General features: G+C 52.8%; 1 protein-coding gene across 1 annotated transcript; it reads left to right on the plus strand.

The window, feature by feature from the left end:
• On the plus strand, positions 1–27,895 carry FBXO41 (F-box protein 41). The gene is made up of 13 exons (XM_019969446.2): positions 1–377; positions 12,902–13,911; positions 15,307–15,532; positions 16,014–16,087; positions 16,346–16,704; positions 17,401–17,642; positions 17,875–17,990; positions 18,112–18,264; positions 18,442–18,537; positions 21,845–21,963; positions 22,120–22,278; positions 23,558–23,673; positions 23,797–27,895. Exons 2-13 carry the CDS (start codon positions 13,040–13,042, stop codon positions 23,854–23,856), a joined length of 2,592 nt encoding a protein of 863 aa, XP_019825005.2. The 5' UTR covers positions 1–377; positions 12,902–13,039; the 3' UTR covers positions 23,857–27,895.
• The last annotated feature ends 4 nt before the right edge of the window (positions 27,896–27,899 follow it).

Here is a 27,899-nt window from a genome sequence, read left to right on the forward strand (position 1 = left end):
AGCCGCTTCTGGCGGCATCTGCCGCTCCCCAGCTCGCTGGAGAGCCCGCCCCGGAGGAGGGGCCGGCTCTGCCCCACCTCCTCGCCGCCTCCCTACCCCTTCCTTTCCTTTCCTCCGGCCGCGCGCCCCCTCCTCCCTCCTCCATCCTTCCCCCACCCTGTTTGTGTGCCCCTCCCGCTGCGACTGAGTGGGAGGCTTGGCCGCCCCCGCCCCGATAGGGAGGCGGGGGCGCCAGCCGCGGCGGCCACCCGAGGCTGCGGAGGGGAGCGAGATCCGAGGCCCCGAGGCGGCCCTGCATCTGGTCCGGGCACGCGGGGGCTGCCTCTGCACCCCCAGCCGAGGGCCGCGGGGCCTGGCCTCGTCGCGGGGTGGAGGAGGTAAGGGCGAGTCGCGGGCGCGCTGCGGGACCGCTCCTGGAGAGAAGGCAGGGAGGACCCCAGCCGCTGCCTCCTCCCCTTGCTTCTCCCTTACAGCCCTCTGGAGGCCCGGGAGGCTCCCCGACCGCGGGGGACTGGAGCAGGCCAGAGGCAAAGAAGGGGTTAATATAAGGACTTAAAATCAGAACGATTCAAGACCAGGCTTCCCATCCCCCCTTTCGCCATTCGTTCCTCAAGCCAGGTTGGGGGGCGGGGCGGGCTCCAAACCCCACTGGGACTCTGGACCTTGGAGAGCAGGGACCCGAGGGAGGGAGGAGAAAGAGCGCCCTAAAACCCCAGCCCTTTTCACCTGCTTCTGCACAGGGGTGGGGGAGGGGCTTGGTGTTGAGGCCTGGCCGGGCACCTGTGCGGGTGTCTGAGGGTGGGAGTGTTTGTGTGCACGTGTGATGGTCTAGAGGTGTGCATGCGTGTGCACGCATGTTTCCTCACATCCTAGTGCTTCTGCCTGTGACTGTGCCCACAGTGATCTGGATATGTGTGCCCCACTGCATTGCTTTGCATGTCGGTGTATAACACGGTGCCTGTAAGCGCTTGCCACCCTCTCCTGTGAATAGGAGAGGGGCCTGCTCTCTCCTTAGTTGAGTCTGCAGTGAGGGGCCCAGGTGGTTTTCTGGGTTTGGGATCCCGGTGCTGGAGCCATGTGTGTGTGACCTTGGGAGGTGTGTACATGCTTGCAGGAGCCTGAGAGTGAGGGGGAGCTTAGAACGGAAGAGGCAGTGTCAGAGCTACCAAGAAGCAGAGGACTGGATGCAGAGGACCCGTGGGTCTTTTCCAGGTGACAGGGACTACTCTGGGAGGGACAGATGTTGGGCCACAGCCCCAGGTGGAGACAGCCAGAGCCTCTGGCTTCTTGGGGGATTCAGGGGGCAGTCCTTTATTCTCCAGCCACAGGGACACCTCCAGTTGCCTCCCCATTCTCCCCCTCCTCCACCTGCTGGCAGATGGCTCCTGGAAGCACTGAGCTTGGAGTATCATGTCTTTGGCCTATAATGCCATCTACTAATATCCAGGTCCTCCTCATTTCTGTAATTTCCACCGCTCTGCTTTTCTGCATGTGGATTTTATAGGAAAGAGGGAGAAAGAGCTTTTGGGCCTAGAAGGCAACATAGGAGAGAGAAAAGATGCCAGGGGCTAGGTGGAGAGTTGGGGGCAAAGGGGAATGACCATCAGAACCAAACTCTTTGAAATTCCCAGTTTTACCTGATTTGAATTTAACAGAAAAAGATACAGATGGAATTTGGTGACATCCACATACTTATTTCTAGATTTAGGGGATATTTGTTCTTGGAATAATTGTAGTGGGAAAGGGGATCATGGCTGTGGAAAGGTTACTGCCATCTTGCCTTTGAAGTCTGTAGACTTTCCTATCTCTCTGGTAGCCCACCACACCCTTCATTCATTCATTCGACATAAACATATTGAGTGCTACTATGGGCCAATCTATAAATATTATAGTATTGGTATGACATGCCACTCCCAACCAGAAGGAACACAGTGTTGAAACTAAGAGTGTGGTTTTAAAGTCAGTCAGATATTGCAGGGTTCAAATCCTAGCTTGTCACTGTTTCAGTTATTCTCTGGTGTATAACAAACCTCCCCAGCATACAGCAGCTTAAAATAATACTGATTTATTATTCATGATGGTCTGCGGGCTGGCCGTGACTATGGGTTCACTTGGCTCTTCTCAGGTGCACACAGTTGAGAGACTGGCTGACAAGGTGGCTTTCCTCCTACAGTGCGTCTCTACACACGGCATCTAATCACCCAGGTCAAGCCCAAGTTTTCTACATGACAGCTGGGTCCCCAGGGGAAGTTATTCCAAGAGGATAAACTCTGAGCAACTGCTTATCAAACCTTGCTTGCATCAGGCTTGATTAATGTCCCACCAGCCAAAGTCACATAGCCAAGCTCTGAGTCAGTGTGGGAGAGGACCACGTAAGGGCAAGGATACTGGGAGGCATGGCTCATTGGGTGCCACCAAAGCAGCAGTTTGTAACAGTCACTTACTAGTCTTGGACACATGATCTGGATGCTCTGAGCCTCAATTTCCTCATCCTAAAATGATGATACTGTGTACTTGGCAGCACTATCTTGAGCACTAAATGAAAACCATGTTATCTCAGCAGAATAATTGGTAGGTAAATGTTCACTGTTTTGATTGTTAGACTGCAAGCACTTTGACAGCATTGCTGTCTTAGTCATCTTTATATCCTCAGTGCCTGGCATGGGCCTTGTATTTGACATCTTTTTGTTGGGTGGATAAAGTAGAATGAAGCAGACAAGTCCTAAACCTTGGAGCTCTGCTAGAGCAATGGTGTCAAGAAGACACATCAAGGTCTGACCTCCCAGCGGTGACTTGCAGAGCCAGGGAAGAACATGTTACTCAAGGGGATTCTTGGGTTGATTTAAATTGTAACCAAATTCACCCATTCCATGATGATGAGTGGTGGAAATCACTTTGGTTATGTAAATCAATCTGTTCATCCTCCATTATTCATTGTGATTCCTCTAAGAATATACTAATGTCTGCTCTGTCTGTGGAAGGTGTGAGGATGAGTCAGTTGTATTGCCCCGCCCTCCAAATGTATGCAAAGAATAGGATCAGCTGTGCGAACAAGTCCATGACCATCCAGTATTCGATGTTACCATGTGTTCACACCCGTTACCATGTGTGAAGAGCTATGGTGAGGAGTGATTCATGTTTTGATGTGACTTGAGCTGGAGGAGTGGGTAGAAGGCTTCATGGAAAGAGGAGCATCTGAGCTGGGGCCTGCAGAATTCACCAGTTAGTGGAAGGAGTCCTGGAAAGAGGGACCAGCATGAGCCAAGATGCAAGCATATAACATCACATGGCACTTCTCAGTGAAGCTAAGCCCCATAGGGCTCACTAAGCATAAGCTGGGGCTGACAAGCCGAGTGGTGGTCAGATTCCAGCCAGCTTTGAGGGCAGGCAAGGCAGGGTAGGGTTTACCTCTCAGAAGATGGCCTGCCTTCAGACATGTCTTTACTAGAAGAAGAATCACATGACTGCATCTCTTCTTGAGAAACCATGAAAATTCAAAGCTGGAGGGGTTAGAGACTCCAGTTAGAAGTGGTATCAGCATCCAGATGCGGGGGATAGGAGATCTGGGGCCTTGGCTAAAGGAAGAGCAACAAATAGAGGCAAATATTTAGAAGATAGTATTGACAAAAATCAGCAACTGATGAGATCTGAGGGGGACACTTAAGAATTCAGGGATGCATTGGGGTTGCACACAGGGTACTGAGTAGACAGTGAGCATGTTGGCCAAGATGGGAAACAGGAGGAAGAAGCAGGTTTCAGGGTGAGTACTGTGCTATAAGTTCACTATTAGCCATATTAAGCACTCAGCTGCCTACACTAAAATATCATCCTTTTCGTCCTCTCTGCTTTGCTGCTTCTTAGAAGCAGTTTAAAAAAAAAAAGAATTGCTATAAATTACAGGTCTGAGGCATGTATAACTCCAGGCTAGCGGAAGTGATGGTATAGATTAAAATTAGGTTATCTCTAAGAAGCATTTAAATATGTTCAGGTGTTTTTCGTCTTCAGTACAGTCTGTCATTCTCCCATGCAGCCTCCTCCCCTTCACAGCTGGGCTTTCTGCATCCACTCACTGTCTACCACATCCTCACCTCACCCCCTCCTTAACCCACAGCAGCCAGGCTCAGCAGAGTGGCCCTCTCTGAAGTCCTCAGGGGACCTCTCCCACCTCTGCTCTGACCTGAGTTGTCAACTCCTGTTGTTTACAGTCTTCTGGAAGGCAATGGCACCCCACTCCAGTGCTCTTGCCAGGAAAATCCCATGGACGGAGGGGCCTGGTGGGCTGCAGTCCATGGGGTCACTAGGAGTCGGACACAACTGAGCGACTTCACTTTCACTTTTCACTTTCATGCATTGGAGATGGAAATGGCACCCCACTCCAGTGTTCTTGCCTGGAGAATCCCAGGGACGGGGGAGCCTGGTGGGCTGCCGTCTGTGGGGTCGCACAGAGTCGGACTCGACTGAAGCGACTTAGCAGCAGCAGCAGCAGCAGCAGCAGTAGATGTTAGGAGAAGGCAACGACACCCCACTCCAGCACTATTGCCTGGAAAATCCCATGGGCGGAGGAGCCTGGTGGGCTGCAGTCCATGGGGTCGCTGAGGGTCGGACATGACTGAGTGACTTCACTTTTGCTTTTCACTTTCATGCATTGGAGAAGGAAGTGGCAACCCATTCCAGTGTTCTTGCCTGGAGAATCCCAGGGATGGGAGAGCCTGGTGGGCTGCCATCTATGGGGTCCCACAGAGTTGGACACGACTGAAGTGACTTAGCAGCAGCAGTACTCCTTCCATCCATGACATCCTCTCCCTGCTAAGGTTTCCTGCCAGAATTCCCATTTCTGCTGTTGGTTCTTAGGAACTTCTCGGCTCTTCTGCCTCCTCTGCCTCTCTGAGGATCCACCTTTTCCTCTCTGCTGTCCTCTCTCTAACCCTCTCCCTGGTCCTGTTCATCCACTTTTGTTTTTAAGCTTAAATTGTCAAAACTATATTTTCAGCTCCATATTGAAAACTATGTATCAAATATTTCTAAGGTCCACTGGAACCTCAAACTCATGGAATCTATAACTGAACTCACTGTCTCCCCCATGAACTGGCCCGGACTCATTTTCCCTCTTTACTGAGCCTCATCCCCATCTACGTAGATCCTCAAACCCCAAACCTGAGCCTGACCCTTGACTCCTGCCTTTCATACCCACCACAGTCATTCTGTCACCAAGCCTTCTAAATTGCTCCCAGATCCAGCCTTCTCACAATCTACACTTCTCCTGCCTTGGCTAACAGTTTCTGTGTTGTGTTCCTAGAGCCTTCTTCTTCCTGACCCTGGCCCTCTGTAGGCCGTTCTCTCAACTACATCTAGTTAAGCCTTTGCCTTCCCTTTGGGCTTCCCAGCTGGCTCAGTGGTAAAGAATCTGCCTGCCAGTGGAGGAGATGCTGGAGACACAGGTTCAATCCCTGGGTCGGGAGGATCCCCTGGAGGAGGAAATGGCAACCCACTCCAGTATTCTTGCCTGGAAAATCCCACAGACAGAAGAGAGACTAGGAGGCTACAGTCCATGGGATTGCAGAGTTGGGCACAACTGAGCATGCTCACACGCCTTTCCTTTATTCCATAAACACTTCCTGAGCACTTAGTGGGCACTGTTGTTCAGTGCTGGGAAAATAGCAGGGATCGAGAAAGATAATGTCTCTACTCTTGTGGAGCTTACATTTTCCTCCCAGGGGTTCCCCAACCCCCAAACTCCTGAAGCTTAGTGTAGAGGAACTTCTACTTCTTCTGTGCCGGTCTCCTACATAGCCTTTATCTCATGACTGCACCGTCCAATGCCGTAGTCTGTCCCAGATTACAGGCTACTTGAAGGCAAGGATTGGATCTTGTAGGTTTCTTTTTCTTTTTTTTTTGGATCTTGTAGGTTTGTGGGTCCTCAACATGCCCAGCATAGCACCTGGTGTGGTTCATGGTAGGTACTCAGTAAATGAATGTTGAATTAATTCATGTTGGAATGGTGTTTAGGAGAGAATTCTAGGTTAGAGATAAAGATTTATACGAGTATTAGTTAAGACTTTTGATTGCAAGTGACAGAAATCTAACCCAACCCAAATTATTTTAAGCAAAAAAGGATATGTACTAATGCATATAACTGGAAAAAAAGAGGGATGAGTGGGTCTTGGGCATAACTGTACACAGGTTCTCAAAAATGGGTGAGGACTCTAACTCTGGACTCGACTTCCCTCTGAGTGTTGCCACATTTTTTCCCCACCATACATGAGTTTTCTTCTTGTTATAGGTGGAAGTTGCACAGGGCCATAGATAGCTTCATCATCCTTAGGATGTGATCCCAGAGAGAATTTAGTCTTTCATATAAGACTAAAGGAGATCTCTTTAGTCTTTCATATAAATTCCCAGAGAAGGGTTCAGGGGCTCAGCCTGAGGAATCATCATGACCAAGATCAGGTACTATGACAGGTCAGGTCCGGGACCACCCTACTAGGACTGGCAGCCCTGTCAGAACTCCAGCATGGGGTAGGAAGGGGAACCTCACCCAAAGGAAGATGAGATGTTGCTATTAACAGAAGATGAAGAAGACTTGCCAAGCAGATAAAAATAATAATGCTCACTGCAGGAACTGTCAGTGACCACGTGGTAGTGGAAGCCATGAAAATGCAAGATTATCAGTGTTTCTGGCAGAGTCAACGTGTGAAAATGTGACAGTGGGCAAGAGCCAAAGAAGACACATTTTGAGATGGTTGGTCTTCTTTGAGGAGATGAAACACACACTGGAAGGCCATTAAAAAAAATGCTAATACCACTGATTGAGTCTTCTACTCAAAGAGAACCTTGCACTGGACTTAAAAGTAGACTTGAGATAGACATTTGAGATGGGGGAAGGAGATAACAGGTCCTGAGGATGGTGAAGAGACGGGACCAGGCTGAAAAAGGAGGCGGGTCTTAGGTCTGCAGAGGTTGCTGGTTTGGGGAGACTAGAACACAAAGGAATATGTCCAGGGGATCACAGTATAGGATTGTGGTAGAATTTGAATGGACCACATTTCTGTTTTGCTCTTCTCTCCCCTCCTCCCTCCATCATCTTGCTTGTGTTTAGGCAAAGCTTCATGTTTATGCTGAGGAGGTGGGTAAAATCTAGGCAGAAATATTTCTAAGAATGATTTTTAGTCATTTCTCAGCTCCAGGAGATGGAGGGAAACTGTGGGGTGGGCGGGCCTCAGGTGAGGACCATGGATTCCAGATTCCTGTTCTTCCTCTAGCTTGCACCTCCACACTCAGGCCTGTGCCCCCAGGATTACCCTGATCTTCAAGAAGCCTGGCTAGCAAGGTGCTGTGTAGGCCAGATTCCCCCACAGGAAGGGCCAGCACTTAGCTGGGACAGACAGGCAAACACAGGTGCTCAGACACTGGACTGAACGGGTGTGAAGAATAACCCTGTTCCTGAACAGTTATGTGTGTGTGTGAACCACATTCTCCTTATAATATATCCCTGATCACTTTGCCAACTTCTGCAGTTTTATCTATAACCATTAGTCTAGTCAGGTTTTTAAAATTTCTTCCTGAGTCAATTTTGATCATTTATATTTTCCTAGAAAAGTATTCAGTTAATCCAGATTTTCATAAATTTGGGCCAGGAGTTGTACCTGGTAGCATTTCAGTAATTAAAAAAAATCTCCTCTGTGTCAGCGTTTATATCCTTTTTTTTGCTATAGCACTTGTTTCCCTTCCTTTTCTCTGGGAATAGATTTGCCAGAGGAATATTTACTTTGTTGGTTTTTTCAGAGAACCATCTTTTGGATTACCTCTCAAGGCTACTTTTTTGAGTTTTAATAGACCTAAAAAGACAATAATATTGTGATAATAAGTGACTAACATTTAGTTTTTAAAAGAAGTTTTAAGTTGTTTTATACATACTAAGGTATTTTTAGATGAACTAATACAATAACTTGTATTTGCTCAAAATTATCCAGTGGTGGAGATGGAGGAGGTGTGAAGTCAGAGAACAGTGTACAGATGAACAAAACTGGCCATGAGCTGATAATTTCTGAAGCTACATGATGAGTACATCAGAGTTATCATCATAGTCTCTTTATTTTGGGATATGTGTGAAAATGTCCATAACAAAAAGTTTTTTAATCCCTGTCTCACTATGCATATCAAGAATTTCTAGATGGATGAAAACTCCTTTGTATGAAAGGAAACCACAGATCCTGAAGTATTTGAATGCTACCAGTCATTGTGTTTATAGTATTATGGTGGTTTGTTTAAAGCCCTTAATTTTAAAAACGTTCTGGACTTAAAAAGACCAGGGGCTTCCCTGGTGCCTCAGATGGTAAAGAATCTGCCTGCAATGCAGGAGACCCAGCTTTGATTCCTGGGTCAGGAAGATCCCCTGGAGAAGGGAATGGCTATCCACAAAAGATTCTTGCCTGGAGAATTCCATGGACAGAGGAGCGTGGCAGGCTATAGTCCATGGGGTTGCAAAGAGTCGGACATGACTGAGCAACTGAAAAAAAAGGGAGACCACAAATTACCAAAAGAAAACATAATATAATCCTTGGGTAGGGATGGACTTCCTAAGAATGACAACAAAATAAGAAATCCTAAAGATTTTACTGATGCAACTTTAAAGCTTTAGCATGTCAATAAAGATTATAAACAAAAGTAAAAGCCAATCAACACATGAGAAAAATATTTGCAGTACATAAATGACAAAAGATCAATATTATAAAAAGCCTTTGCAAATCAATAAGCAAAGATGAAACTTCAGTACAAAAATGAGCAAACTAGTACATAGTCAAGTTACCAAAGAGATATAAATGACTGATAAATTGTGAAAAAAAAAGTCCAGCCATTAGTAGTCCCCAAAAATGCAAGTGAAATAGCCAGGCCATTTTTCAAACTGGCAAGACTACATCGAAGCCAAAGCATGAAGCTGTGGAATTTGGCTGCAGTTGACAGATGATGGGCACCACTGAAGGATGGTGAACAGGAGTTATCTCATATCAGAGGCATTTGGTGGTACCTTACAGAGGATGCTAGAGAGCTGTGAGACCCAAGACTGGACCTCGGGGACTTCCAGGTGTGGGGGGAGCATGAAGCACAAGAGAACATTTGTGTTGAGAGCATTCAAAGGAAAAGTCAGCCAGTCTTGATAGTTAGCAGGGAGCAGAATTGAGATGGCCAGGGCTGTGGCTGGCACTGTTGAGGGAAACAAGGATGCTGGGGAGTGTGTCAGGGGAAGTCCAAGGTTAGTCTTTTGACACTGTGGGTCATTGTGTTATTCTAGAGCCTCATTCCTGGCAACCAATTCAAATTGTTTAATCCACAAAAAAATTTTTGCTGCCTCACGCAATTGACAAGTCCTGGGTTAAAGGTTTCAGCACATCTGGCTCAGTGGCTCAGGGGGGTCATAAGGAGTCTTTTTCTTCACCTTGCCCAAAGAGAGGGCAGAAAGGGCCACCGGCAGCTCCAGCCTCACATCCTGCCGGTTTTGCACAGATCCTGGAGGAGCTGTATTGGCCTGGCCTAGGAAACTTGCCCAAGACCAAGTGACAGCTGTGACTGATGAAAAGGCCAAGGTCATATGAGCTCCCCTGGAAAAGCTCATGGAGCCGGGGGGTGAGGTCAGCTGAACAACATTGACTGAGAGAGGAGGGACTGGTTCTCCAAGGGAAAACTGGGGTGTGCACCTATCAAGGGGGACTGGAGTTGAGCAGCAAAACCAACAAATCTCCATTCCCTTCCACCTCTGTCCAAGATCTAAACAGATCCCCCTTCTCATATAATTTAAAACTTTTCTGTTTTATCATCATGCAATTAGCACTCACAAAACTTAAAACACACTTGTCCCATCTCCGGAAGGAGAGGCTCCAAGTTCTCTCCCACTTACTACGTCCAGCCCCAATGCAAGTCTTATCTCTTATGGTATTGGGCTAGCTGCTCCTGGTCTTTCAATTTATGGACAAACTACAACAATGGAGGAAAAGTCCGACAGCTGAAAGAGCAAAGCCTTTCCAGTTGAACAGTGGAGGGGAGGGAGAGCACTCCGGGATCACAGGTCCATAGCCTGGACCACAAGCTTGACCAGTCAGTGTGGACAAGGTGACTGGCCCACTAGCAGCTGCTCTGCTTCTGCTGTCTTGAGAGCCTCCGTTAACCTTCATGCTTTGTGGCCACGTGCACAAGGGGCTTTGAGGGGTCACCTCCCATTGGTACAAATTTGGGGGCAGGAACACTTCTGGGGTTGAGTAATCCCTGGCCTTTGTTTTCCAGGTTTGTGGGGGTTTCCTGGCAATACTATCCCTTTAATCATTAGAAAGCTCTCAGTCAGTCTGCATTCAGCCATCCCCAGAGCTATTAACCAAACCAGAGACCTCATTGAAAGTTATAATTCTTGAATCAAGTCCCTGGTGATGGTGTTGGGGGAGGAGGAGGAGTTGTCTCTTAGCAACAGATCTTGGTGCTCTGCTTGTCCCAGGAGCCCATGGTTCTGTGGCTCTAGTAGGGCTCTGCCGCAGGGCAGTGCAGACTCTCCTAGTCTGGTGAGAGGCAGAGCTCTCTGCCCCTTCTCCCTCAAGCTGCAACCCACTGGAAGCCTGCTTGTAATGGAAGCCACGGTGGCCTCTGTTGAGCTGGGAGGAGTTCAAGAGGGCCTGAGGAGTCAAGAGCCTGTCAGGCTCCAGGTTTGTCTCCCTCTGTGTTTCCAGCCTGTCTGTCTTTGCTTGAGGTGACTTTAGCTAGCAGCAGAGAACTGGCTCTTAATTATCTCTCAGCCCTATTGAATTACTGGCCTCAGGCAGAAAGGGCCTCTCTGGGCAAAGCAGCATTCTCTTCCTTTCCTGCTTTCAGATGAGCCCCTTTCGGCCAAAGTATCTCTTTCTTGTTGGACATTTTCCTCCAGGTCCCCTAAAGTTCTAGCTCACCTCTAGAGGCAGCGGGAGAGTTTAGCCACTGCTTTGCTGCTGTGTAGCAGACAGGGGACATGGTACCATCCTGTTTAGTTCAGCCAATTCCTTCTTTCAAAAAACTTTGACTTCTGAATCTAATTTCTGAGTTTGGACTTTTTCCTGGTACAGACTGGCTAAAGCAGAAAAGGGAATCGACTGGCTCACCTAACTGAACAGACCAGGACCTCAAACTGTGAGGAATCGCTCTCTCTCCGTCTCAGTTCTACCTCTGTGTTGGCTTCATTCCCAGGTGGTTCCTCCCAAAGGAGACAAAGATGGCCCTCACAGCTTGGCCCGCCCCTGCGCTTAGAAACCTGAGCCCAAAGAGGATGCTTTCCCCAGTAATGCCAGAGAAGTCCTCGAGAAATGACTCATTGACTCAAGTTAGGTGATCTGTGCCCATCTCAGGACTCTGATTGGCCAGGCCTCTATCACATTCTGACCCCTGGGGGAACCATTGGCTCCCACTCAGACCACATGGACTGAGAAAGTGGGGAAGAAAGGATGGTTACCCAATGTCAAGGCAGGGTGCTGTTGCCAGGATGAGGACTGGGTGCTGGGCTGGCATAGAGAACAGGCATCCATCCATACACCCAGGTGTAAAGCCAGAAGGCAAATGGAACTTAAGAGTAGGTCAGGATGGAGAGGTGGAGCTGAAAGTAAAGGCTTAAAGATATGAGTGAGCCAGACTGTGGGAGTGAACCAGATAGAGGCAAATGGGGCGTGAAGGCACACCTCCCATCAGAAGACAGGACGGTTAGGAAGACAGCTAGAAGAAGAGGTTGGAGAGCCCAAACAGGGCAGCTGCATGGCAGCTTGCCAACATGGAGTGGTCAGTGACATCATCCAAGGGACCAAGTAGGTGAAGACCCTTGATGACAACTACGTTGTCTGATTAGCAGATGGCCTGTGACTTGGAAGGGCACAGTGACAGCCGAGGTTATTGAAGGCCAGTTACAGGGTAGAGAGCCCACGAGGCAGGGGAAGGGCGACCAGAAGCGAGAGCCGAGGCAGGACAGACAGCAGGAGCTGAGGGTGGCCAGGAGTGGGGTGCCAGGAAGGGCGGTGACTTGTGCCAGAAGGAACCTGGAGAAGACAAATATCATGGCCCTTGGAGCAAAGGGCAGGGATGAGAGACAGTGGGACAGAAGCAGGAACAGAAAGAGTGACATACACACATCGGTATCATTAAGTGAGGTGACTTCTTGGTCACTGCAGCATGGTACCAGTAGTCCAGCTGGTTTGATGAGTGTGGTTGCAAGACATGGAAATAAGCATTTTTTTGAGATGTAACGTACAGCTGGTACATACAGTACACTAAACTTAAATGTACGTGTGCATACACTGTGTAACTTTATGTATATACCTGTATAGCCACCACTCATATCAAGATAAAGAACATTTTCAGCATCACATAAAGTTGCCTCCTGCCCCTTTCTAGTCCACATGGGTCCCAGAGGTGACCTCTGTTCTGACTTCTGTCCTCATCAGTTTAGTCTGTTCTCCATGTGTATGGAACCAACAGTATGCACTCCAGTCTGGCTTCTGTCATGCAGCATGATATTAAATGGCTTCATCCATGTTCCATGTACCAACAGTTCCTTCTTATTGCTGGGTAACATCCCATTATGAATATAACACGATTTATCCATTCTACTAGTGATGGGCACTTCGGTTATGTCCAGGTTGTTACTATTATAAATAAAACTAATGCTGTCCCCCCCTCCCTCCTTAGAGAATTCTCATTCTTTCTCACTCTCATACATGCACAGCCCTCACGCAGGTACTGGAGCAGGCCAGTCTCCTCTGGGAGGTCTGGCCATTGGTCTCCCCTTGCCCCTCTCTTGTGGGCACATGTTTTCTGGGGAAGTCAGTTTCGTCAAGGGTGGGGAATACGGGTTGGAGGTGGGGAGGAATACCACCCTCCTAAGGCTTGCTCCCCTCTCTTCTAGCCTCCTTGCCCCTGGCTGCCAGCGCCCTGAGCCTGCCCAACCCCTCAGGGGGCCTCGCCCGCGTCCCCCCATGAGCGCGCCCGGCTGACCTCCAGGGCGGCCGCGGTGGAGCCCGGGCGCCACGGGGGCAGCGGGGCCATGGCCTCGCTGGACCTGCCCTACCGCTGCCCGCGCTGCGGGGAGCACAAGCGCTTCCGGAGCCTGTCGTCGCTGCGCGCGCACCTGGAGTACAGCCACACGTACGAGACGCTCTACATTCTCTCCAAGACCAACAGCATCTGCGACGGCGCCGCGGCGGCCTTCCCGCTGGCGCCCGAGCCCGCCGCCCTGCTGGCCGTGCCGGGCGCCCGGCGCGAGGTCTTCGAGAGCACGTCCTTTCAGGGCAAGGAGCAGGCAGTCGGGCAGTCGTCCGCGGCGCCACACCTGCTGCACCACCATCACCACCACGCGCCCCTCGCCCACTTTCCTGGCGACCTGGTGCCGGCCGGCCTGCCTTGCGAGGAGCTGGCGGAGCCGGGCCTCGTGCCCGCCGCGCGCTACGCACTCCGCGAGATCGAGATCCCGCTGGGGGAGCTGTTCGCCCGCAAGTCCGTGGCCTCCTCGGCGTGCTCGACGCCGCCGCCCGGGCCTGGCCCTGGCCCCTGCCCCGGGCCCGCGTCCGCCTCGCCCGCGTCTCCCTCGCCCGCCGACGTGGCCTACGAAGAGGGCCTGGCCCGCCTCAAGATCCGGGCGCTGGAGAAGCTGGAGGTGGACCGACGGCTGGAGCGGCTGAGCGAGGAGGTGGAGCAGAAGATCGCGGGCCAGGTGGGCCGGCTGCAGGCCGAGCTGGAGCGAAAGGCGGCGGAGCTGGAGACTGCACGGCAGGAGAGCGCGCGGCTGGGGCGTGAGAAGGAGGAGCTGGAGGAGCGCGCCTCCGAGCTCTCGCGCCAGGTGGACGTGAGTGTGGAGCTGCTGGCCTCGCTCAAGCAGGACCTGGTGCACAAAGAACAGGAGCTGAGCCGCAAGCAGCAGTGAGTGGCCCACGGGGCCCCGTGGGTGGGTGTGTCCGCGAACGTACCAGAGTCGGTGATGGCATCACTGTGTTCCCGCCACCATCGTGAGTGTGGCTGTGGGTGCGGCCGAATTACGCGACTCTGTGGCCACGGGCATGTATTGGTGGTGCGCGTGGGGCCAAGAGTGGCATGAAGGTGTGTGTTTAGGACCCTGAGACCATGACAGTGTGACCGCGTTCGTGTGTGTGAATCTCTTTCTCGTCCATCTCTTTGCTCCTTGACAAGGCTGTTTCCTGATTGTGACACCAGACTCTTCTCTTCTGCCGACCCAAAGACAAGGCTCAATTCTCTCCTTTCCCTTTCCCTCCTCAGGTTTTTTCCTATCTATTGTATCATTCTTTTCTCTCCTCCTCAGAGAAAAACTTGAAAATATTTTTTCTCCTTGTCTTCGATTTCTGTCCCCACTTTCTGTCTTGAACCCACTCTGATCAGGTGTCCACCTCCATCGTTATTCTCCGTGTCATCAATGACCTTCATGTTACAAAGGCCAAGTCATCTTATTTGGCCCCTTGGCAGCCATTTGATACAGCTGATCCTTGAAACATATCTTTTAACTTGGCTTCTAAGACACTCTCCTGGAATTTCCATCTCTTTCTATTGGCTTCCTCTCAGCCTTTGCTGGGTTTCTCCTCATTCCTCTGGTCTTCAAATGTAGACTCATGAAGTACATAGATGTTATTTGTCCCCATCGTGATAAGCCCCATGGGGGCAGAGATTTTTTTCCTGCTTTGTTCACTGCTGTAGCCCCAACACCTAGAAGGTGCCCATACATGTTGAATAGATGCATGAATGACTATGAATGCATGTGAGAGTAAATACTCAAATGACTCTTTTAAGTATGCTGTGTATCTGTGCAACTCCTGGAGGTTGGTGCAACTATAAGTGTGCTTTTCTGCATCTGAGAACATTTCTGAAAATGTGTGTGTGTGTTTGAATGTGTTGGTAGGACTGTGCCTCAGCCTGTGCATGCCTGTGGATGAACGTTACATGAATATGTGTACATGAGTGTGCGGGGCTGGCTTCTGGGCTGTGTGTGGGCTTCTGGAGGGAGGAGGTGGCTGTGTGTGACTGAACGTGCCTGTGAATACTTCTGTGGGGAGCAGGAGTGTCTGCTTGTGTGCTTGGGTCTGGGTTGGTGGGGTGTGAACGTATGACTAGGGGTGTATACTTGCATTTCTGTACGTGCTGTTGTGTGGGTAGTGTTCCTGGGTGTGCTCTGCGTGTACCCATGTGACCACGAGCAGACACTGTGGCCAGCATGCCCTTGTCTTTCCCTACTGTTCTGGGTCTCCTCCAGTGGGTGGGTGGGCAGCCAGGCCAGGGCACTCGGGTAAGAGACTGCTCTGGGCCCAGGGAGGTGGTGCAGATCGACCAGTTCCTGAAGGAGACGGCGGCGCGGGAGGCCAGTGCCAAGCTGCGGCTGCAGCAGTTCATCGAGGAGCTCCTCGAGCGGGCTGACCGGGCTGAGCGGCAGCTGCAGGTCATCAGCAGCAGCTGTGGCAGCACGCCCAGTGCCAGCCTGGGCCGAGGAGGTGGGGGAGCTGGTGCTGGGCCCAGTACCCGGGCCCCAGGCAGGATGGTGAGTGCCCACCTGCCTTCCCTCCTTTGCCTGCCCAGCTGACCCCTACCACCTTGCCTCACACATGCCTGAATCTCCCTCTGATACTCTGTGCTCCCTTCTTTGGCTCTTCCCCATGAGCAGACTGCAGGCCTGAAGTAGGGGTCCAGGAATAGGGGAGCCCCTCCCTGAGGCTGTAGTGAGATACCATCCAGCAACCCCAGGCCTCAGGCAGGGGCTCACCTCTGCCCATCTCTGCAAATGAGACCCAGGAGCCACAAGCCGGGGTCTGGGGTGCGTGGTGGGTACAGGGAGGGGGCTGGTGAGCCTGCTTCTCCAGGCTGTCTGTCTGTCTACTTGTCCACCTCTCCCAACTGTTTTTCTTTTTCTCTCTCTTCTCCCCCATCTCTTATCTCCATCTTGTACCCTGTTTCTCCCGCTCCTTCTCATCCTCTGGCCTCCTCTGCCTCCTGCCTTTCCTTCCCTCTCTGGGGGCCCACAGCGAGAACACCACGCGGGCCCGGCCATGCCTAGCACGTATGCAGTGTCCCGGCATGGCTCCTCTCCCAGCACAGGGTAAGCCACGGGCCTGGCCCGTCCCGCACAGCCCACCCTCCCCTAGAAAGATCCACTGCTCTGCTGGCCCTTCTGGGGCTTGGCTTCTCCTCCTCCCTCATCGTCCTTGGGTCACCTCTGTCTGCCTTTCCACACTCAGAGGGGACTTTTGGACAGTAGGGTGGGTGGATTGCCCTTGGCCAGTGGTAGGTGGTATGGAGAGTCTGGGCAGGCCTAGGACCCTTTGCTCCTCACTGTCTGGTCCACCCCCCACCCCAGGGCCTCCAGTCGCATCCCAGCTGCATCTCAGAGCTCAGGTTGTTATGACAGTGACAGTCTGGAGTTGCCCCGGCCAGAAGAGGGGGCCCCCGAGGACAGCGGCCCCGGGGGCTTAGGCACGCGGGTCCAGGCTGCCAATGGTGGCTCGGAGCGGGCCCAGCCCCCTCGCAGCTCTGGACTGCGGCGCCAGGCCATCCAGAACTGGCAGCGCAGACCCCGTCGACACAGCACAGAAGGGGAGGAAGGTGACGTCTCCGACGTGGGCTCCCGAACCACCGAGTCCGAGGCTGAGGGCCCCTCGGAGGTCCCCCGCCCCGGGCCTGCTATGGCTGGGCCGGTGAGCAGCTGCCGGCTCTCTGGTGAGTCCTGAGGGGGTGGGTACTAAGAGACTGGGTTTTCCGTGGTGCTGACTGCTCTCAGGGCACGCAGGGCTGAGGCAGTAAATCTCCTGGGCTCCTGCACCGCCTCTCCCCTTGCCCCAGACTTCCCACATGTACAGGGCCCTGCAGGCTTAGGGCAGGAGCTGCTGGGACACAGGTATCCATTCATGTGACATTCATAGGAGAGGAGTTGGGAGTTCAAAGTGAAGCCAGGGGCCAGTGGGGCAAGTCCTCTCCCATATCCATACAGGGCCACATGTGTACGTGGGTGGGTCCGGGGGCAGAAAGCTCACGTCAGGTTGCACGGCTGTGCCTGGTGACTGCTCTGGGCAACCTCACCTGCCTTCTGTTCACAGATGCACGGTTTCTATCCAAACCTTTTCCCTCCTCCAATCGCTCAGTTGCCTCCTCTAGGGGATGACTTTGCACAGTGTCATGATATACGACCTTAAAAAGAAAGTTCACTTGAGGAAGGGCCACCTTTTTCTAATTTGCAAAATTAGGGAGGGGGCTAATGCAGTGGAGGGGGAAGCAGAGGCCCTTTGTCCCTCCTCCCCAGTTTCTGGTCCCCCAGCATGGTTCTGTCATGCCCATTCCTCCTGCAGTTCCGGCCCTACCCCAGCTCCCCATCTGTGTACCCCCCACACTGACCTCTGACCCTGTGGTATTGTGCAGCCCGCCCCGAGGGAGGCAGTGGGCGGGGTCGGCGAGCTGAGAGGGGCAGCCCCTCCCGCTCCAATGAGGTCATCAGCCCGGAGATCCTCAAGATGCGAGCTGCCCTGTTCTGCATCTTTACCTACCTGGACACGCGCACTCTGCTACACGCTGCCGAGGTCTGCCGGGACTGGCGCTTCGTGGCCCGCCACCCCGCCGTCTGGACCCGGGTGCTGCTCGAGAACGCCCGCGTCTGTTCCAAGGTGCCTGTACCTCTCTGCTGTCCTGCTCTCCCAGTCACCCTTGCTGTGACCCCATCTTTTCCCTGGCAGAGTCTAGCCCTGCAAGGTCTTGTCCTTGCAACGCTTACCACACCCCAGTTTCAACCTGGCTCCCTGAAATGTTCTCCTGAGGCCTCCTATCCTGGAGCTGGTTCATCTCCTGCCAACCAGACTCACATCCCATTATGCCCAGATAACTCCTCTCTCCCTGCAGTTTCTGGCAATGCTGGCTCAGTGGTGCACCCAGGCCCACTCGCTGACACTGCAGAACCTGAAGCCCCGGCAGCGAGGCAAGAAGGAGAGCAAAGAGGAGTATGCCCGGAGTACCCGGTGAGGCCATGGGGTGGGGGTGGGGGCACTGCTCCTGGGCTGCGGACCTAGAGTGAAGTCAGGGTGCTTCTGGAAGAGGATCTGGCTGCAGACAGTGCCCTGACTTCTTGGCCGTCCCCAGGGGCTGCTTGGAGGCAGGCCTGGAGTCTCTGCTGAAGGCAGCGGGAGGAAATCTGTTGATCCTGCGCATCTCCCACTGCCCCAACATCCTCACTGACCGTTCGCTGTGGCTGGCTAGCTGCTACTGCCGCGCCCTGCAGGCCGTCACCTACAGGTGGGTCCCCACTGCTGGAGGCGAGGCCTTGGCCAGAGGAATCCCCAGGCTCTGCATACACATACCTCCCCCTTCCCCGCAGGGCTCTGGGGCAGAAGGACCCAAGAGCTCTGAGGCCCAAAGGAAAGGAGCAGAGGCCTCCAGAATGGGTGGCCCCAGCTTTTGTCTTTTCAACAGAAGTGCCACAGACCCAGTGGGCCATGAGGTCATCTGGGCCCTGGGCGCAGGCTGCAGAGAGATCGTCTCCCTCCAGGTGGCACCACTTCACCCCTGGTGAGCCGAGGCCGCGGTGGGGATGGGCAGGGCTGGGCCCCGAGTGGGGCTGAGGACCCAGCAGATCTGGGCCCATTCCATGTGCTGTTTGGGGTGACAGATTCACATTCATCAGTCTATCTTTAGGCTTCAGAATCAGACGTGGGATCATGGCCTGGCTTGCGGGCAGTGTGACTTTGGGCTACCCGGTCGTGCCTGAGTTTCTCAACTGCAGAGTAAAAGTGGTATCAAGGATCTGTGGATCTTATTAAGCCTGCAGCTGGCTCAGACGAGATGTGTGCCTAAAGGCTGCAGAGCCCACAGAGTGTTCAGAAACGCTGGCATGAGATGGCCAGCTTTGTTTGACACGTGAAAGGCAGTTAGGGAGGTCAGTGTATAATACACAAAAGAGCTGGTTTTCAGAGAATCCATGGTATGAGATCATTCATCGCTCTACTTGGAATTCTCAAACTACCAGGCTTTTTCATTCCCTGCTCGTGCCCTGCAAGACTCTTTCTTCATGACACCACCTCACGGGTCCCCAATATCCCATCACTAATACTCAGAGTTTGTTACTGCTCCCCTGTCTCCATTCCTCTTGCACCTTGTCCTAGCCCCTAACTAGTCAATTTTACAATAATTTCTCTATGTTTCAGTCTACACCAGACTCATGTTTCTTGGGGCAGAGGCTGTGAATGTCCATTTCTGTGTCCCTGGTACAGAGTGCGTGGCAGTTGCTGGGGATTTTTAGTGATGAAGTGTTCAGGGAAGTAGCAGGTTTGCTGTGAGTGGTGGGCAGGGCCCAACGAGCAGTGAGTGTGGAAAGGAAGGCTGGGCCAAGGTCAGGTCTTGCCTAAGAGATTTAGATTTTTGCATTTTATCTGGAAAGCACTGGGAAGCCATTGGGGGACCATCAGATCAGATCAGATCAGTCACTCAGTCGTGTCCAACTCTTTGCAACCCCATGAATTGCAGCACGCCAGGCCTCCCTGTCCATCACCAACTCCCGGAGTTCACTCAGACTCATGTCCATCAAGTCAGTGATGCCATCCAGCCATCTCATCCTCTGTCGTCCCCTTCTCCTCCTGCCCCCAATCCCTCCCAGCATCAGAGTCTTTTCCAATGAGTCAGCTCTTTGCATGAGGTGCCCAAAGTACTGGAGTTTCAGCCTTAGCATCATTCCTTCCAAAGAAACCCCAGAGCTGATCTCCTTTAGAATGGACTGGTTGGATCTCCTTGCAGTCCAAGGGAGTCTTAAGAGTCTTCTCCAACACCACAGTTCAAAAGCATCAATTCTTTGGCACTCAGCCTTCTTCACAGTCCAACTCTCACATCCATACATGACCACTGGAAAAACCATAGCCCTGACTAGACGAACCTTTTTGGCAAAGTAATGTCTCTGCTTTTGAATATGCTATCTAGGTTGGTCATAACTTTCCTTCCAAGGAGTAAGTGTCTTTTAATTTCATGGCTGCAGTCACCATCTGCAGTGATTTTGGAGCCCAGAAAAATAAAGTCTGCCACTGTTTCCACTGTTTCCCCATCTATTTCCCATGAAGTGATGGGACCAGATGCCATGATCTTCATTTTCTGAATGTTGAGCTTTAAGCCAACTTTTTCACTCTCCACTTGCACTTTCATCAAGAGGCTTTTGAGTTCCTCTTCACTTTCTGCCATAAGGGCGGTGTCATCTGCATATCTGAGGTTATTGATATTTCTCCCAGCAGTCTTGATTTCAGCTTGTGTTTCTTCCAGCCCAGCGTTTCTCATGATGTACTCTGCATATAAGTTAAATAAACAGGGTGACAATATACAGCCTTGACGTACTCCCTCTCCTATTTGGAACCAGTCTATTGTTCCATGTCCAGTTCTAACTGTTGCTTCCTGACCTGCATACAAATTTCTCAAGAGACAGATCAGGTGGTCTGGTATTCCCATCTCTTTCAGAATTTTCCACAGTTTACTGTGATCCACACAGTCAAAGGCTTTGGCATAGTCAATAAAGCAGAAGTAGATGTTTTTCTGGAACTCTCTTGCTTTTTCCATAATGCAGCAGATGTTGGCAATTTGATCTCTGGTTCCTCTGCCTTTTCTAAAACCAGCTTGAACATCAGGAAGTTTACAGTTCACATATTGCTGAAGCCTGGCTTGGAGAATTTTAAGCATTACCTTACTAGTGTGTGAGATGAGTGCAATTGTGCGGTAGTTTGAGCATTCTTTGGCATTGTCTTTCTTTGGGATTGGAATGAAAACTGACCTTTTCCAGTCCTGTGCCCACTGCTGAGTTTTCCACATTCGCTGGCATATTGAGTGCAGCACTTTCACAGCATCATCTTTCAGGACCTGGAACAGCTCAACTGGAATTCCACCACCTCCACTAGCTTTGTTCGTAGTGATGCTTTCTAAGGCCCACTTGACTTCACATTCCAGGATGTCTGGCTCTAGGTCAGTGATCACACCATCATGATTATCTGGGTCATGAAAATCTTTTTTGTACAGTTCTTCTGTGTATTCTTGCCATCTCTTCTTAATATCTTCTGCTTCTGTTAGGTCCATACCATTTCTGTCCTTTATTGAGCCCATCTTTGCATGAAATGTTCCTTTGGTATCTCTGATTTTCTTGAAGAGATCTCTAGTCTTTCCCATTCTGTTGTTTTCCTCTATTTATTTGCATTGATTCTTAACAAATGGGATTACACCAGACTGGTGATGTTCTCTGTCTTCCCCTACACTGCGTACCTCTTGGAGGCAAGGTCCATGTGTATATGTCACCACTGTATCCCCAGTTAGTGAGTGAAAGTCGCTCAGTCATGTCCGACTCTTTGCGACCCCATGGACTGACTATACAGTCCATGGAATTCTCCAGGCCAGAATACTGGAGTGGGTAGCTGTTCCCTTCTCCAGGGGATCTTCCCAACCCACGGATCGAACCCAGGTCTCCCACATTGCAGGTGAATTCTGGCCCAGCTCTGTTGTTCTCAGTCATGGCAGGACTTGAGAAGCATTTTGTTGACTGACTGAGAGAATGTGGGAGTGAGTGGCTCTCGGCAGTCACTGGATGAACTGGCAGGGAGACTAGCTGCATAATCAGATGAATGTTGATTGTGGTCTGAGCTGTGGGTTCACGAGTTGTTGAGGAATCAGAATCTGCAGGTCTTGGCAGGAAGTGAAGGAGGAGGAGTCAGGGAAGATCCCAGGTTTCTGACTTGAACAGTTGGGTGGTTGGTGGGGCCCTCACCTTGTGGGGTGGGTCTTGACCGAGGAGCGGGCTTAGGATAGCATGCAGCCAGGGGCTCCCTGACGACCCTCCCTCCACCCCATTCTCCAGCCAGCAGCCCATGCGATTCAGTAACCGCTGCCTACAGATGATCGGTCGCTGTTGGCCCCACCTCCGGGCTCTGGGGGTCGGGGGTGCCGGCTGTGGGGTGCAGGGCCTGGCATCACTCGGTGAGTCTCTCCGTGGGACTGGCATAGGGGGTGATGGGAAGCAGGCGTGGGTGCAGCACTGAAATCCTAGCGGGGTTCGGGCGATGGTGTGGGTGGCGGCAGCAAGTGACCTGGGTGTTTGTCAGCAGGCCCTCCACTCTCCTTCCCTCTTCCTAGCAAGGAACTGCATGCGGCTGCAGGTGCTGGAGTTGGACCACGTGTCGGAGATCACCCAGGAGGTGGCGGCTGAGGTCTGCCGGGAAGGCCTGAAGGGCCTGGAGATGCTGGTGCTCACAGCCACCCCCGTAACCCCCAAGGCCCTGCTGCATTTCAACAGTGAGTGATGGGGAGCAGGGGTGGGGCACCACTGTCAACTCTTACCATGTCTTGTCAGCAGGTCGCGCAGCCAACTCCCTCTTGATCCTGGTCAGCAAACACCAACACTGGGGTCAGGGTGAGCAGGGTTCTAGCCCTGGCTTTGCCACCGGTGCCTTCTGAGGCCAGGGTGGCATTGAAGGCCTGCCAGTGTCTGACCCGAATGGTTTAGTTCAGCCAAATGGACATGTGTTGCCCTGTGCTCTTTCCATGCTGGAAACATGGGCTCTTCAGTATCATCCACCATCTACCCCGACATGAGCCTCCAGCAAAGGGCAAGGGCTGAACAGACGGGTTCCGGAACTTACTGACCTACATGTCCATTCTGTCTTTACTGCTTATTGGCTGTGTGACTTTGGGCAAGTTACTGTACTTCTCTTGAGTCTGTATCCCCATCTTTTAAGTGGAATTCTAAGCTGAATGGGTGGGAAGATTAATGAGATAATGTGTGTTAGCCCCCCAGGACAATTCTCAGGGTGAAGCCTTTAGCATGCCTCTGCTGGCCCCTACCTCCCTCCAGCCCCCACTCCCTCCCTGTGATTCCTTCACCTTCATTAAGGATGCAGGTACCCAGCTTGAGCTGCACATACCCAAGTGAGTCCCTCATCGGGGACCAGTTGGCCCCTGGCAGGACCCCATATCCTGAGCACTGCAGGTTCCTCGACTTTCTTATCATCTCCAGGATCTTCTTCTTCCCTCCCTTTCAATCTCATGGCCCTGCCCTGGGCTGACCATCAGAACTAACTGCTTGGCCTCCAAAATCTTAACTTCTAGAATCCTCTCAGCCTCTTGACCTTCTTGCTCCTCCTCCCCTGACTTCATGGCAACATCCAGTCCCTTAAGCCCTCTGCTCCCAACTAATCTGCTCCCTGCCTCCACTCCTCCAGTGCTCTGGCTGGGCCGAGACCCAGCAGCTGCACCTCAGCTACTCTGTTCCTGTAATTCATCTCCACATGCCCAGACCATAGCACAACGGTCCCCTCTGCCAGCAAAGTTGCTGGAACCCCTGCACAACTGGCTGTCATCCACTCGTCCTCCCAGAGTCCACCACAACCTGTGCTCTGAAACCTCACGCTCTTTCTCTCCTTGTCCAGGGGTGCCCGGAGCAGCGTGGATCTGCTCCCAGTGCTTAGCACGCGGTTGTCCCTCAGTGTTCTGATTTCATTGATTGGTAAGAGGAGAGAAGACAGGCCTCTTGCCCAGGTCAGACATGGGCCCCACCTCACTTACCTTTTCCTAGGTATCTGCCGGAACCTCAAGTCCATTGTGGTTCAGATTGGGATTGCCGATTATTTCAAAGAGCCCAGCAGTCCTGAGGCCCAGAAGCTGTTTGAGGACATGGTAACAAAGCTCCAGGTGAGCAGCTGGCTCTGATGGAGACCCCCAGGGCACTCTGCGGCTGGGACTGTGACCTGGGTGTTTGAAGGGAGGGCTCTGCCTGTCTGCCCTGAGGGGAACTAACTCAGGTTTGGTCCGCAGGCCCTACGGCGGAGGCCCGGCTTCTCTAAGATCCTGCACATCAAGGTGGAAGGCTGCTAACCCGGGTTGGGGGCGGCAGGGCCCCTGCCAGCCCCACGCCAGCTGCGCTCTTTGGACCTCCAGAGGGACCCTGATCTGGACTAGACTTTTGGAGGCTTGGTGTTATCCCTGGTGTCTGGGAGAGAGGTTGTCAGTCTCTTGTCCTCCTGCTGGGACAGCGGGACTCAGGCCCTCTCCAGGGCAGGGGCTTGGACAGCTGTCCCCCACCTCCACCCCACCCCCATCCGGAGCAGCCCTCTAGGCACAGCCAGCGAAGAGTTGAGTCTCCACCAGCACTCGGTGTCATCGCCCTGAGGATCTGCAGTAACCACCAGTGGCTCCTTGGCTGCTCAAGCTGTTGGGGCAGGCCTCCCCTTTGTGAGGCCCAGCCTCCTGGTCGGGAGCCTCTGTCAGGCCCCAGACCAGGGGGGTTGCTCCAACAGGCAGCTCAGACTTGGCCCAGAGGCTCTTCTCTTCCCCCTGCTCAGTCCCACCCCTCTGCGGGGCATCCCCTTCAGGCAGCCTGCCAGGGCTCTGGGTCCATAATCTCCAGGGATAACCCTAGGGGTCTTGGGGATGTGGTCAGCTGAAAGTGGGAAGTAGGGAGTTCAGTGAGGTAGTGGGGTCGGCTTGGAAGGGCAAGACATCTATTCAGAACTTCTCCCCGAGACATCCAGGCCACGCCTCCCAAGGGTGGATATTGCCAGGGTGAGAAAACTTTGAGTTTTTACTGCTGTAGAGAAGACAAGACTCCTCCCAGCCACCACATATCCCATGACACACCAGAACTAAATTCAGAGCTACAAGGCACATGTTTCTATACCTTCTACCAATCCCGAGCCTCTGGAGGGGCCAGGTCCCAGCTCTGGGAAATGCTGTCAGCAGTGAGAAGCGGTTCCTGTCCTCAAGGAGTATACTTCTAATCTGGGTGCTTGGACAGGAATCTGATGGCCTTTGGGTCCCCAAGGTCATGTGAGAGGGAATCATTTGGCTGCCCTCTGCTGGGGCCTGGAGGAGGCTGGAAGAGGGGTGGTTTAGTTTGCTTCCTTGTCCGGCTACCTTGCTGGAAGATGTGGCCTTGGTGGGGAGCCACACCTTTGGGGCCCAAAAAGGAGCCCCAACATCAGACTTGTCCCCCCTCTTCAGTCTCCAGTGGTCCATGGGCTGAGGGCTGTGTTGGGGGGTCTTCTGCCTGGGGCAGTGCTGGGGTCTGAACCAGGATCACTGGCTTAGAGTGCAAATGGAGGCTCTCACTGACCCTTGCATGGTTCCCAAAGGGTCAGGTCCTGGCACTATGGCTGTAAAGACTCAGGTCTTCCGAGTTCCTCCTCTTAGCCCTCCCACAGTGGCACAAAGGCCGTGGGTCCTGCCAACCTCCATTTGGAAAGTTCTTTCAAACGTTAATCTGGTTTCATCTTAGGGTTTCCTTCTGTCTTGCTATAAGATGGGCTCTCGACCCTAAACATTAGGTTTTGGCTGGGGCCGGGCTTCTCTAGTTTCCCAGTCCTTTCCGGGAATCCAACTTTTCTGCTGCAACCTGGCATCAGGACATCAAGACCCACCCTGGGTTTCCCTGCAACAAGGCCTCCAGAGCTGGGACCCTCACAGGCTCAGAAGTGTATCCAGCTCTCCTGGCTCCCCACACAGCCGTGTCTTGCTCTTTTTGTTGTTTTCTTCCTGTGACTTGTTCTGGCCCTATCCTTTGAAGACTCCAAATGCCAAGGGTAGCATGTCGGTATCTCCATCTAGTCCTGCACGAAGCCTTGGCTGTGTGGCATCCCCACCCCAGAGCACCTGGTTCTGTTGGCTCTAACCTCCCAGTTCTGTCCCCAGGAATCATGAAGGAGAAGCACAACTTTCCTCTGTTCTGGGACCGGAAGGGAGGTGGAGGTCCACTTGGCCTGGCTGCCCTGGGTGTGTGTTCTGCTTTACCAGCTGCACCTGCCACAGCCCCTGCTTCCTGTGACCCCAGGACTGGAGGTGCCCTCCATGTGTCTCCCGGACAAAGCACAAAGGGATGCCTTGCTTGGCCTGAGCCTGTCTACTGAGGGGCTTTTTCTGTCCAAGGAAGCCTCCATCCCTGAATACAAGGCTTTGGGCAGTCTCCCTGGGAAGATGTCTGGTGGAATGCCTGCCATCAGTTCTGGGAAAGGTGAGGGCGCACGGGCAGCGAGCTCGAGTGAGAGGAAGGTGGTGCTGAAAGGCCTGATGGTTAAGTCCCTTCTGATCAGCAGCGCTGAGTATCACCAGCACGGGGGGCAGCCGGGTGAACAGGACGCCCCTCACCTGTTGGTGGGAAGTTTTCCTCTCCGTGAGTTGGGCTGTTTCCAGAAACCCACCAAGTCCCCCATCCTTTGTTTTCCAGCTGAGTGTGAGGGATGCATAGTGCGTAGGTCCAAGCCCCTGCCCAGATGGGTCGCAGTGTGTCCCACTGCACACCTGGGACTGATAGGCTTGTGTGCCCCAGCCTGGATGTCTGCCCTGAGGACCTGCTGGGTGTGCAGGCTTCCACAGGTCCTTACCAGCTTGATGGTAGTTTTGCCTCTCCTCAGGGGGATGAGCCCTGAGTTGGGGGGGACCTCATCTTTCACTCACCCAAAGGGGAGTCCTCTTCCATATATCACATCTGATGAGATGCAAAACAGAGGAATATCTGGGAGAGCAAACCAAGGCAGGCCCTGCTCCAGGGGACCCAGCCGGCGTAGAGGCCCCATGGGTGATGGCCACTCGGTGTCCTTACCACCTCCTGCCAGCCCAGCGCCTGGGAGACTTGGGGTGTTTGTCCTAAGGACATCATGCTTTATTCAGGCTGCCTGCCCACAGCACTGGCAGAGAACAAAGGAGATGATGTATCTGGGTCCCTGAGGGAGACAAAGTGGGCCGCCCAGAACCATGGCTTTTACTGGCCAGGAGACCACCTGGCTGCTTTTACAAGGCAGAGTGGAGTTTGAGCCAGTCCTTCAAGAATTGCTGGGGTGGGGCTTGGGGAGGGAAGGCGGCCTGCTTCCCAAGTCCTGCTGCTGCAAGGCATGACTCCATGCTTTGTCTCTGGGTTCTGCATGGCCCCTGGCCCTCCGGTCCTCTGGGCTGTGGGTGGGGAGCCGCCCATGCCTAGTCCCTCTCGGGTGCTAAGCCGAAGATCTTTCCAGAGTGACTACTGGTGCCAAAGACCCAATTCCTGGTGGGCTTGGGGTGAAAACAAGCTGGGGACTGGGTACAGGCCCAGCCCCTGGAGGAGTTAACTCATGCTTTAGGATCTGTCCCAACCCATCAGTCCCTGAGGAGTGGAGCTTCCCTTCCCCAGGGCACTTCTCCCTACTGGTGGCTGTGCTCTCTCACCCAGCCTTTTCCCAGGCCCCGTTTCTGTATATACTGCTGTGTAACGTGTGTGTGTGTGTATATATATTCCTGGACAAGTGTGTTCATCTGCAGCCTTGCCTGAGGATAAGGTTTAGTTAGGATTGGATAAAGATCAGAATACCAGGGCCAACTAAGGCAACCAGCTCCTAGTCTGACCCCAACCCCTTGGGACCCTGGCCAGTCCCAAGACTGCCCCGACAATCAGGCAGGCTTCCCCGCTGCAAGTCCAAGCCTCGCCTGCCACTGCTGGCAGGGGCCCCGGCCTCAGCTCTGCCCTGGCAAAGGCCTAGCGCTCAGGGTCAGGCTCGCCTTGTGGCTGGCCCCAGTAGGCCTGGCTCGCATAACCCTGCTGGCGGGGACCTCCACAGCTGGCCCCCATGCCATGCCTTCCCTAAACAGCCAGGTGCAGTGGGCCTGAGCTGAGAGGGGAGCTTTCCTCACCCCAAACACATCAGGCAGAGGGGTGGACAGCAACTTTTGGTTTTGTTTCTGAAGTGGTGCCTGTACCTCCAGCCCCCAGGGGGCCTCCCCTGGCCCCACTTTTCTGCCCCACCCAGGCACCACCATCCCAGCACTTTGCTCCACATCGCCCATAGATGCCCTTTGCTGAATGTACCCGAGCGTATGTATTTAAAAGGACTCCAATGGGCATCTGAATTTGTGGCTTTGTATCCAATAAAAGATGGTGAAACTGGAATAATATC

This window comes from Bos indicus, chromosome 11 (genome assembly GCF_029378745.1).
Source record: "Bos indicus isolate NIAB-ARS_2022 breed Sahiwal x Tharparkar chromosome 11, NIAB-ARS_B.indTharparkar_mat_pri_1.0, whole genome shotgun sequence".
Lineage (NCBI taxonomy): Eukaryota > Metazoa > Chordata > Mammalia > Artiodactyla > Bovidae > Bos > Bos indicus.